The sequence below is a fragment of the Triturus cristatus genome, chromosome 8, assembly GCF_964204655.1.
Source record: "Triturus cristatus chromosome 8, aTriCri1.1, whole genome shotgun sequence".
Taxonomy (NCBI): Eukaryota; Metazoa; Chordata; class Amphibia; order Caudata; family Salamandridae; genus Triturus; species Triturus cristatus.
In genome coordinates, this window is record NC_140591.1 from 29952926 (window position 1) to 29976935 (window position 24010).

The following is a 24010-nucleotide window of genomic DNA, read 5'->3' on the forward strand; positions in this document are numbered from 1 at the left end:
TTGGGAATTAGCATTTAAAAAACCTTGCAAATTCACTGAAAAAACCATAGGTTTCAGACATGTTATAGTTAGCGGAAATTTTACTGATAAAAAACCAATGAAATTCCCCCGTTATAGTTAGTGCAGGCAACTATAACTCACGCGACCGCAATCTTCTGCTGATGACATATGTGTCTTTATGAAAAAAAAATATTTCTAATATATGTATAGCTAAAAATTTATGGAAGAAGACATGGGCAAATAAGTGTCTAAATACAGTATTAGCATCAGCAGAGGATTGCGGTCGCGTGAGTTATAGTTGCCTGCACTAACTATAACGGGGGAATTTCATTGGTTTTTTATCAGTAAAATTTCCGCTAACTATAACATGTCTGAAACCTATGGTTTTTTCAGTGAATATATATATGTGTATATATATATTTCACAACCTCTCCACCAGGGAAAGGATTGAGTCGCACTCCTTAAGGTAACCACTTGGATAATTTTAAAACGCTGGCAGTTCCTAATGCATTTCGGTCAGACTATGACCTTCTTCTGAGGGTAGCCACGGCATCAGCAGACTTGCGAATGCAGCAACAAACACTTGCTTTTAGTAACGATGTTTGCCCCCTGGTGGGCGCCTCGATAGGCACACAATGAGGCATGCTGGTATTTGTGGTGCAAAGCCGGTCCGTAATTTTTCCCTCCGGTGGGTGATGCCGAAAATGTTTATGATGTTTTTACCATTTGCGTCACCTTTGGTCCCTCGCACACCAATTCCATGTGCTGGAGACCTTTCCAAAGTCCAGTCTTTGGCGGTGCCTTCTGCCCTCAACGGCTTTCGCCTTCAACAAACTGCAGTCCAATTCGGGCAGTAACATGGCGCTCCTTATCCGGTGGTGCGGTACGCACAGCTGGACCAAGCTGTTAAATATTATTCACAACCTCTCCACCAGGGAAAGGATTGAGTCGCACATATATATATACACCGCCACCCCCCCACCCCCTTTGCAGGCTGCATGTTTTAGTGCAGAACAAAGTGAAGAGTTGACATGGGACACATCCCTGTGTGCCATGCCTACAACCCACAGCCGTGGCACGGATTAGTCTTTCCCCCCCCCCCCTCTAGCTGGGTGCCCTATACCAGTGGTGAGGGTACAGGTGCATGAGCCCTTTACCCGTACAGTGTCTAAGTCTATTCGTAGACACTGTAAGTGCAGTGCTGCCATTAAGAGTATATGGTGCTGGGAGCTTCTCATAAACTAACTCCACAGCACCACAATGGCTACACTGAAAAACGGAAGTCAGCACGTTAAACCCGCACTGATGCCAGTGCGAGATTTAATGAAAAATGCACACAGAGGGCATCTTAGAGATGCCCACGGAAAAACGACCAGCCTCTGATGGGTTCCCTGACTGGTACACACCAGCCTGCCACCACAAGACATGTTTCTGGACCCCTAGGGTTGGAGCCTTCGCTCCCTGAACCCAGAAACAAAGCCTTTCCTGGGCGGAGGTGTTCACACCTCCCCAGGCCAGGAAGAGCCATCTGTGGCAGGGGAGCGTCGGCCTGGCAGCCTTTGTAATGCGACCCCCAGCCTCTCTTGCTATCAGGAGCAGGCCCTCTTCCTGTCTCCCCTCCTTTTCAGTGGGAAGACAAGCGGGAAAAACTAGCCAGCCCAGAAGGTGTGGCCAACTCCACACCTCAGGTGGGGGAGGCGAGGTGAAGCCCACTCTTCAGTGCTCGCCATCTTGCAGATGGCAGGCACTCCCCAATCAGGATTAGGGAATGTGCTCACTCTCCCATGTGGGGTAAGTACACCAAGGGTGTAGTCACCCTAAGGTCAGTAGCCCATTGGCTACTGACCTACAGACCCCTAAAACGCCCCCTAAATACAGTATTTAGGGGACAGTCCTGAACCTAGAATGCAGACGGGAACCCGCGACAAGAGATGATGGACCGAACATCTGTGCAGAAGCTAACAAGAAGGAAGACGCCCACTGACTTGGTCCCAGCCCTACTGGCCTGTGTCCACCTCGAACCTGCTCCTGCGAAATCCCTGTGTGTCCTGCAGCCAGCAACCTTGAAAACCTCGGAGGACCTACCTGCCTTTAACATCAAAGACTGCGTCTCCCGTGAACCCTGGATTTGTTCATCTGCAACCTCTGGTTCCGCCCGGACACCGCGGATCCGCCCCACTCTGCACCTGCCGTCCACGGCACAAGCTAGATTCTGACCCGAGATCCGGTGAACCCTGACCTGCCTCAAGCCTCCAGCTGATGCCTGCAGCCTAAATCCGGAAGGTCCCCCCAACTGCGACCAGGAGCTGGTAAGAAGATCCGACCCCATAAGACACCCCTGCACCTGACGCCCCACAGCCTTGGGTGGCCAACCCGACAATGCCTAACCAACCCCCAACTTACCTCTCGAAGTGGTGGTCGCACCCAGAAGACCTTCGTCCCCAAGCCTGCAGTGCCTTTGCAAACTGGAGGTTCCCCATTGCAAACAGGGTGCCTGATGCCGAAACAGCACCCTGCACCCGGCCGCCCTAGTGCCGCTGAAGGTGCACCTTTGGTGCTACTTTTTTTCCCCATTTGACCTGAGCTAAAGTCCAGGAGCTTTGCTCCCACAACCAAGGGGCCTGCTTGTCAGCAGCCACCAACTGGAGGCCCCCTATCCCCCATTGGAAAACATTGTGCCTCAGCACTCTGCACTCGGCCGTCCTGGTGCCGCTGAGGGTGTAACTAGAGTGCATCCCTGACCCTGGGGTACCCCTGAGTCTACCCCCAGAACCTCAACTCCCACTACCAAATACTTACCTCAAAACCAATAACAATATGTTCGAGGCATGTGAGCTGTAGATCACACACTTATGCATAGATCGCCATCTGGTGTTGGGCCCAGATGTTTGCACTTTGTTGTCCTGGAAAGTCTTTGGAAGTCACGGGATAGGTAGCTCCTCCTTTGGACAATATTGCGCATGGGCATCGACTCCATCGTCGGATTGTTTTTTTCCGCCATCGGGCTCGGATGTGTTAATCGCGCTCCAGTTTGGTGTCGTTACCGATCATCTTCTCGACGCAAAACCCTCCCCCATACTTCGGTATTGTTTCGATCACGTTCCCGTTCGACGCGCATCTCTACCAGACCATCAAATCTTCGATTCCGGTCGTCGACGCATACCTTAGGGCCTACCTGCGCCATTGGGCCTTCTTCTCATGGAAAGGACTCCTTTTCAAAAGTGTCCTTAATGTGGATTCAGGTTTCCACACGCAGATCTTCATGAGGTGTGTAACCTCTGCCTTTCACACAAGCACGAGGCCAAAGCTTGTCCAGCTTGTGCCTCCTTCCGCTCCAAGAAGACGATCCGGGACCGAAGAACTCGAAGAACAATGGCTCGATCATCGACATCCATCCCGACGACATCTTCCAGGAAGGCATTAATGTACCGGAGCAAGAGCAAATTCAACACAGCGCCGTCCGCTCCTCCGAAGCCGACGACCCTGACGTCGAATACATCACTCCGGGGCAGCGGGTCGTAAGTACTGACGTCGACCCCACCACACCCCCACCCCCCCTTCTCAAAAAGGCTTCGGTCACGCCTTTGCCCTCGGGCCTAGGTGCACACTGGGACAAGACTTCTCACGTCCCATCGTCGGGCTCGGCACAGAAGCCAGTACAAAAGCCATCAGGCCACTCTGGATCGAGCTAGCCTGCCGTCGGTGCCGAAACTCCATCCCTGGCACCGAAGAAGAAACCGATGCCTTCCTCCGTGCCAAGGCCTACCTCCACATCGATGCTGAAACCCTCTGGCACGGACGCCCCGGCTCCGAAAAAATCCTCGGAACTGAGCAAACACCGGCTCCAAAAACCTCGGGCTCTCAGCCTTCGGAGAACAGGCCTACGGATCTGAAAGAAACGCCGTAACCAAAAAAACGGTCGGTGCCGAAACCACTATCGGGATCCAAGAAAATCCCCCGATTCCAAGCCTAAAGAGCACAAAAAGCCTCCAAGTACACAACAGGCACCCAATAAGTCGGCGCTGAAAGAATACACGCCTGAGAAGGAACTTTTTCGACCGGATCTTACCTAAAAACACTTCAAAGAGACCCTAAAACAGGGCAACTCATACTTAGCCCTTCAAAAAAACGGAAAATGGACAAACCTCTACCAGCTCCACTTTCCCTGAAAAGAGACATCGCTACTCCTCCATTAAGGATTACTTCTCCTCCTGCCCCTCCACACCACTCTCCTATCCCATATTCACCTCCCCCACCATGTTCTCCACCTCCAGATGATAATGACACCTCTGATGACATGGGGGATGATCACCCTTTGGAGGGACCCAGTCCTCCTTGTCCCCCAGAGGATCCAATGGAAGATTACAACACACCAGATGTCCCAGACACACCTCAGGACGACATTTACCCATCTAGGTCATCCCCCTCCTGAGGACACTATAGGGTTCACTCAACTAATACACAGGGCAGCAGAATACCACGGGATAAACCTACATACAGACCCTATAGAGGAAGGTTTCCTCATGTCACTTTCGAACCATCCCAAAGGTCCAGTGCCATTCTCCCCATGTTAAAAGGGGCAATAAAACATGCTCCCGAGCTGTTTAAAGATCCTGTATGGGCTGGAGTCATTAACCTCAGGGTAGAAAAGAAATACAAAGCTGCCCCATCTGACCCTGGTTATATTAAAGGGCAAATTCCCCTAGATTCTTTAGTGGTCTCCAACGCCAGGAAAAGGGCCAATTCGCAAACCACAGGAGATGCCCCACCTCCTGATAAAGAATCAAAACTGATGGTAAAAGAACAGCGTCTCAAGCAGCTTACATATGGAGGATTGCCAACACACAGGATTTGCTCGCATGATATGATAGAGGTCTACTACAATGAGCTAGAGACCCTACTGCAACACCTCCCAGATCAATACAAGACACAAGCTAATGATCTCATCCAGTAAGGCAAGGTCATAACAAATACCTCCATTTGTTGTGCTCTCGATGCTGCGGACACAGCATCCCGGGCTATTAATACCAGCGTCCTTTTACACAGACCTGCATGGCTACGCATTTCCGGCTTTGAGCCGGAGGTCCAAACCACAATATTAAATCAGCCTTTTGATCAGGGACACCTTTTTGGACCCAACGTAGACTCATCTTTAGAAAAGATGAAAAAGGGCACCAACCCGCCAAATCAATGGGAGCCTTGCACTCGCAAGCTCCCAGAAGTTATTTTCGTCGCTCCTCTTACAGAGGCGCCTCTAGAGGTTTTTCCATAGAAAACCCCTCAACTTCGTACAAAAGTCCAACACAGACCTCATCTGCAAGAGGCTATTACAGAGGAGGCTACAAGAGCAATAACTATAAGGGTAGAGGCAAAACTACCAACACTCGTATCGCCTCCACCCCTAAACACTGACTTCCCTCCACTCTACTCCGGTAGGTGGGTGAGACAAATCATACAATTCGGTTATTGCCTGGAGTTCACTTCCACTCCCCCGCACATTCCACCCAGACAACGTCCAATGTCCGCAGACCACTTGACGCTTCTAAAACAGGAGGTACTTTCCCTCCTACAAAACATGCCATAGAGCCAGTTCCCCTTCATCACCAGAACACAGGGGTTTACTCCCTGTATTTTCTCATTCCAAAGGCACTCTTCAACAGGTCCTCCGTTACTCAAACAAGGCGACTTCCTTGCCACATTAGATCTCAAGGACGCCTACTTCCACATTCCCATTCACCCCGCTCACAGGAAATACCTTCGGTTTGTGGTAGACGGCCAGCATTACCAGTTCAAGGTCCTCCCGTTCTACGTCACCACAGCACCCAGGGTCTTCACAAAATATCTGGCAGTGGTAGCAGCCCACTTACGAAGACAACAGATTCACGTCTTCCCATATTTAGACACTATATCCAGTATGTAAATCACACGCGTCACAATACAACTACTTCACGATTTGGGGTTTACCATAAACCTCCCAAAGTCTCCCCTCCAACCATCCCACATACAACAATATCTGGGTGCAACAATAGATACCCCAAAAAGCCTTGCATATCCCAGTCCAGCCAGGATAGCAAGCATGCAAGCTCTTATAGCAAGATTCCAACAGCAACACTCCCTTCCACCTCGAGTGTTCATGCAACTCATAGGGATGATGGCCTCTTGCATATTCATAGTACCTCATGTAAGACTCCCGATGTGCCCTTTACAGGAATGCTTAGCACGTCAGTGGAACCAAGCTTAAGGTCAGCTGACAGATCTGGTGTTGGTGGACGGCCGCACACATCGCTCTATGCACCCAAACCCTTTCCAAAGGGCGACCGTTCATAGAGCCGGTTCCACAGATCGTGCTAACAGCAGACGCATCACTCACCAGATGGGGAGCTCATCTACTTCATTACACCATACAGGGCACATGGACACCTCCGCAAAAGCTACTCCACATCAACCATTTGACGTTACTAGCAATCTTTCTGGCATTAAAATCATTCCAAAAACAGATATCAGGCAAAGCTGTCTTAGTCCGCACGGACAATATGACAGCAATGTACTATTTACAAAAACAGGGGGGGACGCACTCTCTCCAGCTCTCCCAACTAGCACAGAGCATATGCAGATGGGCCATTCCTCTGAAAATTTTCCTATTAGCACAACATCTGCTATGTGATTTTGAGTTCCTGGGAGATCTGTTAAGTCGACAGACACAACAGATTCACGAGTGGGAACTTCCCCCCCTCCCCCCACAAGTTCTCCAACTGATTTTTCAAATGTGGGGGCAGCCAGGGATAGATCTCTTCTGCCCGCATTATAACACAAAATACCCAAGCTTCGCCGCCAGATATCCACACCCATTGTCCAAAGGCAATGCGATATAGATGAATTGGTCAGGCAGATTTGTGTACTCTTTTCCGCCTCTCCTGCTCATTCCATTAGTGGTACGCAAGCTGCAACAACAGTCGCTCACACTGATCCTAGTTGCTCCAACGTGGGCCAGACAACCCTGGTACACAACATTACTAGAACTATCAGTAGTCCCGCACCAAAAACTACACCTCTCCCCACAACTCTTAACACAGTACCGTGGAGAGATCAGACACCCAGATCCAGCACAGCTCAACCTAGCGATCTGGATCCTGAAGTCCTAGAGTTTGGTTACCTCAATCTTCCCCCTGATTGCATGAACGTTATCAAAGAGGCTCGACACCCCACCACTAGAGCCTGCTATGCAGCCAAGTGGAAAAGATTTGGTATATACTGTAACAACAACATCAACCCTCTAGATGCCTCCACTCAGCACATCATATGTTATCTTCTGCATCTTCAGAGATGTAATCTAGCATACACGTCAATTAGGTTACACCTCGCTGCCATTGCAGCTTACTTACAAAATAGACAGCACCTATCACTGTTCAGGGTGCCCACCATTAATGCATGTATGAAAGGCCTCAAAAGAATAATTCCCCCCAGGGTACCTTCTTCCCCCGTGTGGAACCTAAACATCGTCCTCACAAGACTGATGGGTCCTCCATTCGAACCTCTGCACAAGTGCGAACTGCAATTCCTCACATGGAAAGTCACTGTTCGAGACATATTAGCTGCAGATCACACACTTAGGATAGTAGATCGCCATCTGGTGTTGGGCTCGGATGCTTGCAGGTTGTTGTTGTCTTCGGAAGAAGTCTTTGGTCACGAGATAGGTGACTCCTCACTTGGACTACAGTACGCATGGGCATCAACTCCATCCTCAGATTGTTTTTTTCTGCCATTGGGTTCGGATGTAACTTTTCCGCTCCGGTTAAAAATCTCAAATTACAAGCTTTTCGAAGCGAAAAAACTTATACAACAATACCGAAGCACCTTCACTCGATATCGATTCATCGGCTCGATTCCTGACGTCGACGCGGGCTTCTGGGCCCCTCCACACCGTAAGGCCTACGGCTCATGGAAAGGACGCTGTTCAAAAAATGCCCCCAGTTTGGAGCAAAATTTCCGCACAGTGACCACCACAAAGTTTGTAACCTGTGCCTATCACCGGAACACGACGAGTCCAGCTGTCCAGCATTCTGATCCAAAAAGACCATTCGAGATCGAAGGGCTCGACGCCACATCATGGCACACAGATCAGCTCCGGAACCAGAAAACATCTTTGACGAGGGTCCAGATGTCCCGGAAGAAGATTCCGAGGATCTACAAATCATCTCCGAAGCAGACGACACAGACGACCCATTACTCCTGGGCAACGCGTGAGTACTACTGCCCCTGCCCCAACCCCTCCAAAACTAAAGGCATTGGTCAAGACTTCGCCAGCTGGCCCCAGTCGAGACCGAAAACATACTTCAGAAGCCCCGCCTCCGGGCTCCGCTCCGAAGAAACATAAGTCTTCCGGTAGCTCGGGCCCCAGCAAGCCGCATGTCATTGTTCCACCGGCACCTTCGGCACCGAAGACACAAGACCTCTCGGCACCGAAATCGGCTGCGACACCTTCGGCACCGAAAACATCGAGGCCTATAGAAAAACCGGCACCGAAAGTTCCCAAGTTGAAAGACTCAACTTCGGCTCCGAAAACCCCATCGGCACCGAAACCACCGGCTAAGGACTCTAACACACCTCCTAAAGCCAAAAACTCCACCGATCACCCAAAACCTCGATCGGAACCGAAAAAATTGGCGCCAAAGACTGTTCCCGAAGAACAAGACCTTTTTCATCCAGATCCAAAACAGAAAAAGATCTACATTAATCCAAAATCTGGACATGTCACCGCGGTGCCATGTAAGAAACGGAAACTGGACACAACACCTGCCCCAGTTCCTGTAAACAAGAAGGACTCTGCAACATCACCTATTCTTCCTTCCTCTCCCATACGACCTTCTACCCCACCCCCTCTGCCAACACCACCCTTACCTCCACCCTCTCCATCACATACACCACCCCCACAGGATGATGATGATGAAGTCTTAGGGATAGGGGGTGATCCTAATGATCCTACTGATCCTTTCACGGACCCAGACACTGCACCACTGGACGATTGGACATACCCTCTGCCAGATATGCCTGACCCTACACCATATCCCTCCAAACCATCCCCTCCAGATGACCACCTGGGGTTTGGACAATTATTTAATAGAGCGGCACTTTACCATGGCGTCACCATGCACTCTGACGCACCCGAGGAAGACTTCCTACTAGACACTTTCGAACAGTCACAAAAGTCTGTACAAATTTTACCTATGATTAAAGGGGTTATAAAACACGCCACAGAGGTATTTAAAGACCCAGTCTGTGCCAGGGTGCTTAACCCAAGAATCGAAAAGAAACATAGGCCTGCCCCAGAAGATCCTTGTTACATCAAGGGACAGCCCCCTCTGGATTCTTTGGTAGTTTCCAACGCAAGGAAACATGCCAACTCCCAAACCACGGGAGATACACCACCCCCAGACAAAGAATCCAAACTGGTAGAAGCCTATGGCAAACGAGTAGCAGCACAAGCCGCTAACCATTGCCGTATTGCCAACACTCAAGCCCTACTAGCACGCTATGATAGAGCTCACTACGACCAGTTAGAGAACCTGTTACAACATCTCCCAGACCAATATAAGACCCAGGCAAATGACCTTATACAGGAAGGAAAACTTATTTCAAATGCGTCAATTAAATGTGCACTTGACGCTGCAGACACCGCCTCTAGAGCAATAAACACAAGTGTGCTCCTTAGACGCCATGCCTGGCTACGCATTTCAGGCTTTAAGCCAGAGGTACAAACTACCATTCTTAGTCAACCATTTAACCAAGAACAACTATTTGGGCCAGCAGTAGACACTGCACTTGAAAAAATGAAAAAAGACACAGACTGCTAAGTCAATGGGAGCATTACAGTCTCCACAACCACGTGGCTCCTTTCGACGCTCCTTCTACAGAAGAGCCTCCAAGAATATGGGAGCGGACACCTCCTCTTCGTTCAAACTCTCTACACAAACATCCCCCAATAGAGGATACGTTAGAGGAGGATAGAGAGGAAACAACAACAAGGATCGAGGTTGAGGCAATACCAACACTCGTACCTCCCCCGCCACAAAACAGTGACTTTCCTCCACTCCCCCCAGACCATTCCACTCCAGTCGGGGGAAGACTCAAACAGTTCCTACCTGTCTGGAACTCCATCACAACAGACAAGTGGGTAAGACAAATTATCCAGTATGGTTACTGCCTGGAACTGACAACTACCCCCCCACACATACCACCCAAGCAGCGTTCCATGTCACCAGACCATCTTACGCTCCTCAAACAAGAGGTTCTCTCATTACTTCAAAAACACGCAATAGAGCCAGTTCCCTTACAACATCAGGGTACAGGGGTATACTCTCTATACTTCCTAATCCCCAAAAAGGACGGTACTCTAAGACCAATACTCGACCTCAGACCCCTAAATCTGTACATAAACTCAGATCATTTCCATATGATCACTCTTCAACAAGTGCTACCACTACTACAACAAGGCGATTTCCTTGCCACACTAGATCCCAAGGACGCCTACTTCCACATTCCCATACATCCTGCTCACAGGAAGTACCTAAGGTTTGTGGTGGACGGACAACACTATCTGTTTACAGTCCTTCCATTTGGAGTAACAACTGTGCCCAGAGTATTCACCAAATGTCTAGCAGTAGTAGCAGCACATCTCAGAAGACAACAAATTCATGTCTTCCCGTATCTAGACGACTGGCTAATAAAAGCCAAGTCATTCAACAAATGTGTTCTACACACTCGCCAAACTATCCAAATCTTACACAACTTGGGATTCACAATAAACTATCCCAAATCTCATCTCCAACCCTCTCACATACATCAACATCTAGGAGCCACCATAAACACCTCCACAGCCCTAGCATATCCCAGCCATGCTAGGATAGCCAATATACAAGCTCTGGTCGCAAAATTTCAAGCCCAACACTCTCTTCCAGCAAGAGTGTTCATGCAACTCATAGGCATGATGGCGTCCTGAATCTTCATTGTGCCTTATGCAAGACTTCAAATGCATCCCTTGCAAGAGTGTCTAGCACGTCAGTGGAACCAGGCTCACGGACAACTTACAGATCTGGTGTTGGTGGACAGCCGCTCACATCGCTCTCTAAAATGGTGGAACATAAAAAACCTGTCCAAAGGGCGGCCGTTCCTATAGCCTCTTCCACAAATTGTGATCACAACCGACGCATCTCTCACGGGATGGGGAGCCCATCTCCTAGGACACACCACTCGGGGCAAATGGACTACTCAACAAAAAGCAATCCATATCAATTACCTGGAACTGCTCGCAGTGTTCCTAGCGCTAAAATCATTCCAACTACATCTCCAGAACAAAACTGTCCTCATCCGGACAGACAACATGACAGCCATGTATTACATACAAAAACAGGGAGGCACACATTCTCTACAGCTGTCCCAGCTCGCACAGAACATTTGGAGATGGGCCATTCCCCAGACCATATACCTGCTGGCAGAACACCTTCCAGGGGTTCACAATCAAGTTGCCGATCTGTTGAGTCGACAAACTCAACAGATCCACTAATGGAAATCACATCCACAAGTCCTGTTGCCCTTTTTCCAACAATGGGGCCAACCAGACATAGATCTGTTCGCCACACACGAAAATGCAAAATGCCCAACCTTCGCCGCCAGATTTCCCCACCCGGAGGGCAATGCGATATGGATTAACTGGTCAGGCAGATTTGCGTACGCTTTTCCACCTCTCCCACTCATTCCATTAGTGGTACGCAAGCTCAGGCAACAGTCTCTCAAACTGATCTTAATAGCTTACACATGGGCACGCCAACCGTGGTTCCCAACACTACTGGAACACACCAAAAACTGCATCTCTCCCCGTCCTTATTAACCCAGAACCATCGAGAAATCAGACACCCAGATCCAGGTCAACTGAACCTGGCAATCTGGCTCCTGAAGTCCTAGAGTTCGGTTACCTAAACCTGCCACCAGACTGCATGAACATTATAAGGGAGGCCAGAAGACCTACCACTAGGGCTGCTATGCTGCAAAATGGAAAAGATTTGCCATTTACTGTACTAATAATCATATAAACCCGTTAGATGCATCCATCCAACACATCATTTGCTACTTACTGCACTTGCAAAGATGTAATCTGGCATACTCATCAATACGTCTCCACTTAGCAGCCTACTTACAAAATAGACAACACTTGTCACTATTTAAAGTACCTGCAATCAAAGCCTTCATGGAAGGCCTTAAGAGAGTTATTCCTCCCAGATTACCACCCTCTCCAGTGTGGAATCTAAACATTGTTCTTACAAGGCTCATGGGACCCCCATTTCAAACTCTGCATAGATGCGAACTACAGTTCCTCACATGGAAAGTAGCTTTCCTTATAGCTATCACATCCCTCAGAAGGGTAAATGAGATCCAGGCTTTAACCATACAAGAACCATTCTTACAATTACACCGCAACAAAGTGGTTCTTAGAACAAATTCGAAATTCCTTCCAAAAGTCATATCTCCGTTCCGTCTTAACCAATCAGTAGAGCTACCAGTGTTCTTCCCAAATCCAGACTCGGTAGCGTAAAGAGCTCTTCATACCTTAGACGTTAAAAGAGCTCTACTCTACTACATTGACAGAACCAAATCATTCCGCAAAACAAAACAACTGTTTGTTGCGTTCTCCCCACCACATAAAGGCAACCCCATTTCCAAATCTGGGATAGCAAGGTGGATAGTTAAATGTATTCAAATATGCTTCCACAAGGCTAAACGCACACTAACAGTTCCCCCTAGAGCGCATTCCACATGCAACATAGGGGCTTCCATGGCATTCTTAGGAAACATTCCCTTAGAAGATATTTGTAAGGCAGCCATATGGTCTACAACACACACCTTCACTAAACACTATTGTGTTGACGTGCAAGCAAAGCAACAAGCTTCTGTGGGTCAGGCTGTCCTTAAAACTTTATTTCAGACTGCTGCAACTGATACAGGTGACCGCCGCTAGGGGAGATACTGCTATATAATCTATCCTAAGTGTGTGATCTGCAGCTCATATGCCTCGAACGGAATATGCTACTTACCAGTATGCATCTATTCTTGGAATGTAGAGCTGCAGAGTCACACACGCCCACCCACCTCCCCGGGACCTGTATCTGTTCCAGCATAGTCTTACTTAGACATTACACATGGACATCTATCTCTTTTCTACAAACTCCATCATTTCCCATCATGCCGAAAAACAATCTGAGGATGGAGTTGATGCCCATGCGCACTGTAGTCCAAGGGAGGAGTCACCTATCTCGTGACCAAAGACTTCTTCCGAAGACAACAACAACCTGCAAGCATCCGAGCCCAACACCAGATGGCGATCTACTATCCTAAGTGTGTGGCTCTGCAGCTCTACATGCCAAGAACAGGTGCATACTGGTAAGTAGCATATTCCTTCCTTGTGGCCATTACATCTCTTAGGAGAGTCAGTGAACTACAGGCACTAACCATTCAAGAACCATTTTTACAACTCCATCATAACAAAGTGGTTCTCAGAACAAATCCCAAATTCCTTCCTAAAGTTATCTCTCCCTTCCATCTGAACCAGTCTGTTGAGTTGCCAGTGTTCTTCACGCAACCACAAACAGTAGCAGAAAGGGCTCTTCATACACTGGACGTAAAGAGAGCACTCCTTTACTATATAGACAGAACAAAACCTTTTCGTAAAACAAAACAACTTTTTGTATCCTTTTCACCGCCACATAAAGGCAATCCCATATCCAAATCTTGCATTGCAAGGTGGATTGTCAAATGTATACACATTTGCTACCACAAGGCAAAACGCACGCTATCTATTCCCCCTAAAGCCCACTCTACCCGAAAGATAGGGGCTTCAATGGCAGTTTTAGGGAACATTCCCCTAGATGAAATCTGCAAAGTAACTACATGGTCTACACCGCACACATTCACAAAACACTATTGTATAGATGTGCAGGCAAAACAACAAGCTAGTGTGGGTCAAGTTGTACTTAAAACACTATTTCAAACTACTGCAACAGACACTGGTGGTCGCCGGTAAGGAAGAGTACTGCTATGCAATCTATGCACAAGTGTGTGATCTATAGCTCATATGCCTTGAACGGAAAATGCTACTTACCAGTATGCATCTGTTCTTGGCATGTAGAGCTGTAGATCCACACACGCCCACCTACGTCCCCGGCTACCTTTATCTGTTCCATTATTATCTTATTTAGATACAACGTACATGGACGTCTCTTTCTGTTTCTTACAAAACTCCATCATTTACCTTCTTGGCGAAAAAACAATCTGACGATGGAGTCGATGCCCATGCGCACTATTGTCCAAAGGAGGAGCCACCTATCCTGTGACTTCCGAAGACTTTCCAGGACAACAACAAAGTGCAAACATCCGGGCCCAACACCAGATGGCGATCTATGCATAAGTGTGTGGATCTGCAGCTCTACATGCCAAGAACAGATGCATACTGGTAAGTAGCATTTTCCTTTCCTCCATATGATAACGTTGACTGTTTTTCTTGAAAAACGTTCTAAGTGTGGAGTTTAAAACCTAAAGAAATTCTTTAAAATTGTACTATTTAACTAAAACGATTTTACATAACTGTTTATAGGAAACGTCCCAGAGTAGTATCCAGGTATACTACTCTGAGTAAGAAAAGTAATCTAAAAAGTAACTTACCTGTAATTTTACTGAAAAGCCCATTCAAGTCTATGTACTGTTTTTACAAAGTACTGAATTTCTCTGCAACCATCCTGTAAGTCAAAACAAAGTGCACATACAACTTCAATTCAAATTGTTTATAAACTGTAATAGTGCTGTGAAGTTTTTATTGCTTATCGGTGCCAGGCTTGCATGGTTCTAGAAAATAAATAAATAAAAGAATATTTTCATACAAAAAAAATTGGTCTGAAGTTCAGTCTTTTGAGTGTGTGAAATCATTTACTGACTGTGTACAACAAATGCTTAACACTGTCCTCTGACACAGCCTTACTGCTCGACCACACTACCACAAATAGAGAGTGAGGTGCTATCTAACTTGACCTCTGAATACCTTTGCGGCTCCACTGGACTCTGTGAACACTATACCTCACTTTGGTATAGTATATACCGAGCCAGCTTCTTACACAAACCGCTTACAACAATTTAATGCATTGCCGAAGAATGAACTACAGTGATTTACTTACCTTTAAAAATGTATATCTCCGATTTCCTTCAATAGATTTTTGGGAGTCTATCTTAAGATGAAAAGGAACTCGTTTTTTTAAATTGGTGTCAGATTTTATTCTGTAGTGTTTCCTACTTATTGACTGTTTTGATACTTCTAAATGCTTTACACATGTTCCTTGGATTAAGCCAGCTGCTCCATGCCACAGTTACCAAGGACTGAGCTAAGGGTTTATCTAACTGGTCCTGATACAAATTGCACTACTATTACGTGGTGAAGTCTCACAAACACACCTCATAAAAATCCCCTTTCCTATAAATTTCACAACAGCTTTTTGATGTATTGTAGTTTTAGGCAGAAAGCATCTCCTTGGAGCTCTTTTTCAATGTTTTAAAAGTTTCCTTATAAACTAAGCTTGGTTGGGATAAATACCTTCTTGGACTGCTAAACCATTAATGCCCAAAGTAGACAGACGTTGTGTTACATAAAATGTAAAGATGCCTATACGTTTCTGGCTCCGCAGTGAGAGTGGCTTATTGCCCCAAATCTTCCCCCATGGACGGCCAAGGAGATGGCTATGGCTCTTTAAACCTCAGTTGCCTGAGCTGCTCCAGTCCAAACGTGAGCGTGTCCGTGAAGTGCCACTTGTTCTGTAGTGGGGCTATAAACGTTTCCAACAACTTAGACAATTTTCTAGGATTCCTACTGTCATCTTCCCAGTGTTGGTGATTTATTACAAAGTACCATTTTGTAACCTGCTAATAGGCACTAGGCTACCAATTTATTTGAGGCAAAATCTGAAGAGCACTCATACACCTCCCCCGTCCACCAAGCGTTGAGTCCTTCTAATCTACTATTAAGCTTACTTTCTCCAATATATTCTGCCTTTCTTTTAGCTGATCCATTTGCTAAATCTGGGATTTCACCGTGCTTTCCTGTTTCCAAGAAGCCACTGTTCCAGAAGGAGCTGAATAATGAAAAAGAAAAGACAGGCAAGTCATGTACATATTTTATTTGCTTAACAGTGGTGTGTGAGCAACATTTGCTGGTATATAGGAGATAGTGTTCTCGTTGTATTGTGAAAAAAGGGCAGAATTATGATAACTACCATCTTTGTCAATAAATACAAATATCAGTGCAAGGCTGTAAGCTATGCTTTGGAGTTACTATCAAGAACCCGTGTATGGCTTTGAGAAAGCCAAAGACAATTATATGTTGAGAAGAAAATGGTAAATACAATCATTACACTTCCAAGCTGGAAAAAATCTCCCTGTACCTGGACCACTGTTGAATGTGCTGGATCTGGCGCAAGCTTTACCTCCCCTATTGGAAGAGATGGATTTTTCAGCCTGGTTTCAGGCTTACGTATAAACCTAAACAGGTTTTACCTGTTTACTTTGTGCAATCTCAGAAGATGTGTATAGGAGAAATTGCATCCTGAGTCCTTTAGATGGATTAGAGATATGAGCTGCTACTTGGACAACCAGCTAGATCCCTTGTTGTTTGAACATAGCTTAACCCAGCAATAAACTCTTTAAGTTTGTTGCAGAGTTTTGTTTGAGACTGCAAAGTATGCCACAGTTTTCTAGCATGAATCTTTTATGGATTAACACGCTGTACAATTTTCCGCTATCTGTTGGTTTCATCTGTAATTGGTTCTAACTGATAAAGACTTCTAGCTGCAGATTCTTTACCTTTGGATTTCCCAGGCATCAGGCTGGATCCGGAAACTTTTGCTGAGCAATACCCCTTGCGCGCGGTGTCGGGTGGCTCCATTCGGCTCCGCGTGACGTCAGATTCGGTAGCATCGGTTATTGCGTTGCTGTGCCTATATAGGCGCCACCCAGGTGCGTGGAAGTCTATTCTTTTCTTTCCGTGCCAGTTAAGCAGCGATCCGGGAAGAGCTACCCCTCTGCCACTTTTTGGCAGATTTTTTCACGACTCTTGTCGAATTCAAAAAGATTTCCACTTCGTGTGAGAGGGATGTCTACGAGAAACAGGTTTCAAGCTGTGCGGTGCCTGTAACCGCATGATGTTGGTCACCGATCCCCATCTCGTCTGTCTCTGGTGTCTCAGACTGCGGGGCCATGGCTCCGAAGGCCTTGAGGGAGAGAGCGATGAAGCTCCGCTCGGCCCGGCAGTCATCACAATCCAGCGAGACTCTGCAGATTACCCGGTCCCGATTGAAGAAGAGGCCTAAGTCCTCCTCTTCCCACTCGAGGTTCTCGGGACACTCGGGGAAGAGGATGTCCAAGTGGACTTCACCTCGGCGAGCGTTCGTCAACTTCAGTGCCTCCCTCTCTTTCCGGAAGCCAGAGTGACTCCTGCTCAAATCAAAGAATTTTACCAGGCCATGCACTGGATATTCGAGTGGAACGACCCTGCTGGTGAGCCCTCGGGCCCTGCGTAGTTGGAATGGGCCCCATCGGGTTAGATGCTGTCTTCCCTGGCCACGGCACCGGAGCGGCCTCAAGGATCCGATCCCGGATCTGGGTCGACCCTGGTCATGCCAACCTGACCACCTTTGGTGTCGGACCGGATGTCGGTGCTGCCTGTGCCCATCTGTGGTGCCAGCTCCATCCTTATTCCTGATGACATGGAGCCGTAACGACGTCGCTGATTCCGACGTCGTTTGAAGCCAGGGGTTCTGTGTTGTCGCCTGAGCACTTTGAGGATGTGCTAGGAGAGGAATGGGAGGGATCTATGGACTCTCTGGAACACCAGGATGTCTCTAAGGAGAACTTGGACTGGTATGGAAAACTTGGAGAGGACAGTAGACTGGACACTTCCCCAGATACTGGCATGCTTTCTCTGCCAACAGTGGCTACGGAGGAGGGTGCATCCTATGCCATGGTGGTAAAGAGGGCACCTGAGGTTCTGGGACTAGATCTGCCTACAGTGCTGGTCAGGACTAATCTCCTGACCGAGGTGCTTCAACCAGAGACAGCAAATACACGTATGGGAACTCCACCCTCGGGTTCTCCTCCCATACTTTTAAAGTTAAGGAGTCCCTCACATAGACCTGTTCGCATATACCAAAACGCAAAATGCCGAAGCTTCGCCTCCAGGTTCCCACATCCGCAATATAAGGGCAATGCACTATGGATGAACTGGTCAGGGATATTTCTCTACGCTTTTCCACCTCTCCCACTCATTCCATCAGTGGTTCGCAAGCTAAGGCAAACGTCTCTCACACTAATCCTAGTAACTCCCTGTGAGAAAGTGCCATCTTTCTTGCATGGTATGCCCCCACTTTTTGCTGAATGTACTTTGACTGAGTGTGCCCTGGGCTTCTGCCAATCAGGTGCCCAGGGCCCATGTTCCTTCCCTAAAAACTGTGCTGAAACCTAAACCCAAATTGGCAAACCCTGGCCACATGTCAGCCCCTGGTAAATGGTACACTAGGTACCTAGGGCCTTGTGACCAGGGAAGGCCCCTAAGGGCTGCAGCACTTATTGTGCCACCCTTAGAGGCCCTGTACCCTGACACAAACACACTGCCCTTGCAGGCTGAGAGTCTGGGTATGGAACAAAACAGAGTCGACATGGCATACATCCCTGTGTGCCATGCCCACAACACACACTGCCCTGGCATGCAACAGCCACCCCTCTAGCTGGGTGCCCTATGCCAGTGGTGTGGGTACAGGAGCATGAGCCCTGTGCCCCTACAGTACCCAGCTCCATTCCTGGGCACTGTAAGTGCAGTGCTGCCATTTAAGAGTATATGGTGCTGGGAGACCGTCAACACGAACTCCACAGCACCATGATGGCTCCACTGAAGACTGAGAAGTTTTGTATCAAACTTCTCAGCACATTGAACCCGCACTAATGCCAGTGCAGGATTTACTGTACTAAGCATGACAGAGGGCATCTTAGAGATCCCCCCTGAACCTAACCTACAATCCACGTCTTGTCTGAGGGGCTGCCTAGGCTGCCACACAGCAGACATGTTGCTGGACCCCTGGGTCGAGAGCCATCGGCTCTCCTGGGCCTGCAACAATGCACATCCTGGGCGAGTTGCTAGGTCTCCTCCCCCAGGATGTGCAGGGGAAGCTTCAAAGGCATGCCGCCTTTGTGAGCTTCTCCAGGCTACTTGCTGTACTCAGCAACTGGCCCCTACCGGTTCTAAACCCCCACTCTGGCGGGAAGACTGGTCGGAAGCCCCAGGGACGGACAGGGGGTGTGCCAACCTCTGCCAACCTCACCCCTCAGGTGGGGGAGGCGAGGTGAAGCACATCTCCGGGCTCTTGCCATCTTGAAGATGGGGAGCCCTGCCCAATCAGGACTAGGCCACTGCCCCCTCCCACAGGAGAGTGGCAGGATAGGGGGTGTACACACCCCAGGGCAGGGACACAGTGGTACCTGCCCTTTACCTACCTGTAATGCCCCTAAATTTAGTATTTAGGGGCACCCTGAACCTTTCTTCCTTAGATCCAGATTCTGAAACAGCAAAGAAGATCAAGAAACCAGAAGACCTGCCGTGCAGCTGCTAACAAGAGGAAGACACCAACTGCTTTGGCCCCAGCCCTACCGGCCTGTCGACCCTCGAACCTGCTCCTGCTAAATCCTGGCATCTCCTGTGGCCAGCAACCTCACAAACCCCAGAGGACCTGGCTACCTTGGGACTCTAAGCATCTGGGACTCCCACGAGCAGTGGTACTGCTCAAAGCAAGTAACTGACCCCTGGCATCAGCCAGGAACCGCGAACCCTGCGCACGCTGCACCCGCCAAGCCTGGCCTGGCCTGTGCTGGAGTGGACAGAGACCCTCAGGACGTCCCCCCCGGCGACTGTGACCCCGAATCCAGCACCCAAGGACCCACCTTGACGCTCTTGACGACGCCTACAGCCTCAGAACCAGGGACCACTCCAATCGCGACCAGCCAAGGGTAAGATTTCCCGACACCAAATGGCACCCCTGCACCCTGCGGCCCCCTGTGCCCAACTCCTGGGTGCCTACTTATTCTCCAACTACCCAACTTACCCCTCCAAGTGGTGGTCACACCTGAAGAATCTTTAGCCTTTGTTTGTTTATGAGCTTCTCCATTGCAATCCATTGAGCACCCGACGGCTCAAAAGCACCCTGCACCCAGCCGCCCGAGTGCCCCTGGCAGTGCAATCTCTTCTCTACTCTACTTCCCCATTGGCCCTTAGCAAGTGACCAGGAGCCCAGCTCCCACAGCTGCGTGGCCTGTTAGCCAGCAGCCACCAATCAAGGGTCCCCTGCCTCCCATAGGATAACATTGGGCCTAACTCACTCTGCACCCGTCTGCCCCTGTGCTGCTGAGGGTGTAACAACTGTACTGATCTTTAAAAATCACACCAGCGATGAAAACATAATTACTTACCTGTTTTAGATAAATGTCCCAGTGCTGAACCTAGGAGTCCAGCACTGGATTACAAAAGTAACGAGAACATACTTTACCTGCAACTTGAATTTCCTTCCATAGGATAACATTGCCTGGTTTTTGCAAACTTACAAATATTCGTTAAAAATCGCCTGTAAAACCAAAACACATTATTTCACCTGTTTACAGGTGGTGCCCCAGTGCTGGATCCAGGATCCAACACGGAGTTAGAAAAAGTAACAATAGCCCCACTTACCTGCTAAGTGAAATTCCTCCCATAGGATAACATTGGTGATTCTATGAGAAAAAGTTTGTGTCAACTTTTAAAATACCAAAATATTGCTTAAAAATCACTACTGTAACCAAAATGCTTTTACTCAACTGTTTACAGGAACTGTCCCAGGACTGAATCTAGGATCCAGTCTTGTGGTAAGAAAAGTAATCCAAAAAGTAATCTATTGCATTTTACTAGAAATTCCCATTGAGCTCAATGTATAATTGTGTTTGAAATTGTGTTGCCTGTTGCAACAACTGTATCTATTACATCCAAAGTCTATTGCCTATGAAAAGTATTTATCTAAAGCCTCTCAATCTGAGAAAGTATATTTTGATACCTATTGTTGGTTCTAAAATAAAACTACATATTTTTATACAAAAACCATTGGCCTAGAGTTTAGTTCTTGAGTGTGTGGATTCATTTGCTGACTGAGTGTGTACAACAAATGCTTTACACTGTCCTCTGATACTGCTTTACTGCTCGACAAAGCTCCCACTTCAGAGAGTAGGGTTATATCTAACTTTAGCCTCTGACAAACGTCTGGGGACTGTGGACTTTGTACACACTGTACCTATTTGGGAACAGTATATACAGAGCCACTTTCCTACACTCCCAAATGGGCACGTCAACCTTTGTTCACAAACCTGTTGGAGCCATCTCTGGTTCCCCATCAAATGCTGCATTTAACCTCCAGTCTCCTCACACAGAGCCATGGAGAAATCAGACACCCAGATCCCAAACAGCTGAACCTCGCGATCCGTCTCCTGAAATCTTAGAGTTTGGTTACTTAAACTTCCACCAGAATGTATGAATATCATTAGGGAGTCTAGAAGACCTACTACAAGTGCCTGCTAGGCAGCTAAGTGCAAGAGATGTGTTATCTACTGTGGTAACAATCATATCAGCCCTCTTGATGCTTCCATACAGAACGTCATATGCTATCTATACACTCGCAACAGTCAGCTTTGGCTTATACCTCTATCAGACTACACCTAGCGGCAATTGCTGCATATCTACAAAATACACCGCATTTGTTGTTGTTTAGAGTACCTGTGATCAAAGCTTTCATGGAAGGACTAAAAAGATTCACACCACCAAAACTTCCACCAGCTTCACTGTGGAATCTTCATATAGTCCTTACAAGGTTGATGGGCCCACCTTTTGAGCCCATGCACAAATGCGAACTACAGTTCCTCTCTTGGAAAACAGCATTCCATATTGTAATCACATCATTAAGGAGAGTGAGTGAATTACAGGCATTAACCCTACAAGAACCATTTTTCCAACTACACAAAGACAAAGTGGTTCTTCGTACTAATCCTTGATCTTTACCTAAGGTGGTATCTGCATTTCACATAAATCAGTCGGTAGAATTACCCGTATTCTTTCCTCAACCTGATTCAGTTGCAGAAAGAGCTCTACACACCTTAGATGGTAGAAGAGCACTCTTGTACTACACTGAAAGGACAAAAGAAATTCGTAAAACAAAACAACTCTTTGTTGCTTTTGCACCACCACACAAAGGCATTCCGATCTCCAAATCAGGTATTGCTAGGTGGATTGTTAAGTGAATTTTAACCTGCTATGTGAAAGCAAAGAGAACTCTAACTGTACCCCTTAGGGTACATTACACTCGTAAGCTAGGGGCCACCAAGGCTTTTTTAGGGAACACTTCTATTGTTGACATTTGCAAAGCTACAACATGGTCTACACCGCACACATTCACTAAACATTATTGTGTAGATGTGTCAGCAAGACAACAAGCCAATGTGGGTCAAGCAGTACTTAAGACCCTATTTCAGACAACTCCACCAGCTACAGGTTAGCCACCGCTTGTGGAGGATACTGCTATGTGATCTATGCACAGTATTTGATCTACAGCTCACGTGCCTCAAACGGATAATGTTACTTACCAGTAAGCATCTGTTCTTGGCATGTAGAGCTGTAGAGTCACATGCGCCCACCCGGATCCCTGTAGCACCTGCAGTTCTCAATTTAATATACATACATACGCATGGACACTTCTATTCTTTACTACTACTCTATTCTCACTCTCTGCGGCAAACAATTCAACAATGGAGTAGATGCCCATGGGCACTATCATCGAAAGAAGGAGTCACCTACCTCGTGACTGGAAAGACTTCTTCTAAGAAAAACAAGTGCAAACATCCGGACCGAACTCTAGATGGCGAGCTATGCACAGCATGAGACTCTACAGCTCTACATGCCAAGAACAGATGCTTACTGGGTAAGTAACATTATCCTTCTAGATCTCACTCTTGGCGGATTCTCAGTGTGTTCATCAACTGTATGTTACTGTTAACACATTTTCTGAATCCCACCACTAGGCACCGAAGTGAGGAAATTGGGTGTATTACATGATGTGGTTGTGTGACCTCACTGTGTAAAAGACTTACCAACCCCTTTAGGACCAGTCCGATTTTGTTTGTTAAACCTTAGCGCAATGCTGGGTATCTGTGGCTCTGAACGGTCAGGCTTACACAAAGGAACAAGTGTAAAGCTTTCAAACATCACCAAAACAATTGCAGAAGAAAGAAACTAGACACTCAAGAAATCTGACACCAATTTATAAGAATAGATTCGATTTTTATATATTTTTAGACACCAAAATGAAAAGGATCCACCAGTGTTTTCCGGAGATACAGAATTTACACGGTATAATGAATCACAAATTTGACACAGGAGCCTATTCAAGAAAATCGCGGGCAACTATCATTCATTTACATAGAGCTGCTTTAGGCGACAAACTCCGGCAGGGAACTGTTTGAGGATCAGCAAGTCACAGAAACCGTTAACTGGTCAAGAAAAGTAGTCTCCGGTCCAGTTCCAATGTCGATGACCCCTTACTATTGACTTCAATGAAGTTGTCCCAATGCAAGGAACACAGGATGCTAAAGGATGCTGAAGATGCTGTGCGGTCGCCGGGGGTTTTCCTGGGGCTTCTCCTCAGTCCACGGGCTTGGTGAGGTGATCCTGGCCACTACTAGGAAGTGTGAGGCGCTCCCAGGAACAGGGAACACAGAGAATTGCCTGTGGGAGGAGGTGTGACCTCCTTCAGCAGGATGCCACAGATGTCCCAGCTTCATTGAGCCTACTGCCTCAGTAAAGCAAATGGCAATCACACCTTTGCCTGCCTGCTTCTTAGTGTAGACCGGCAAGCTGGCATCTCCT

General features: G+C 47.5%; 1 protein-coding gene across 9 annotated transcripts in view; it reads left to right on the forward strand.

Moving 5' to 3' along the window:
• The window catches only part of LOC146799881 (uncharacterized), a 638539-nt gene that overhangs the window by 448671 nt on the left and 165858 nt on the right, over positions 1-24010 (forward strand). For all 9 annotated transcript variants that reach the window (XM_085620807.1, XM_085620809.1, XM_085620804.1 and 6 more), the window contains one exon: positions 16093-16188. In XM_085620807.1, coding sequence (XP_085476933.1) covers positions 16093-16188 — 96 coding nt within the window. The remainder of the gene's footprint in view (positions 1-16092; positions 16189-24010) is intronic.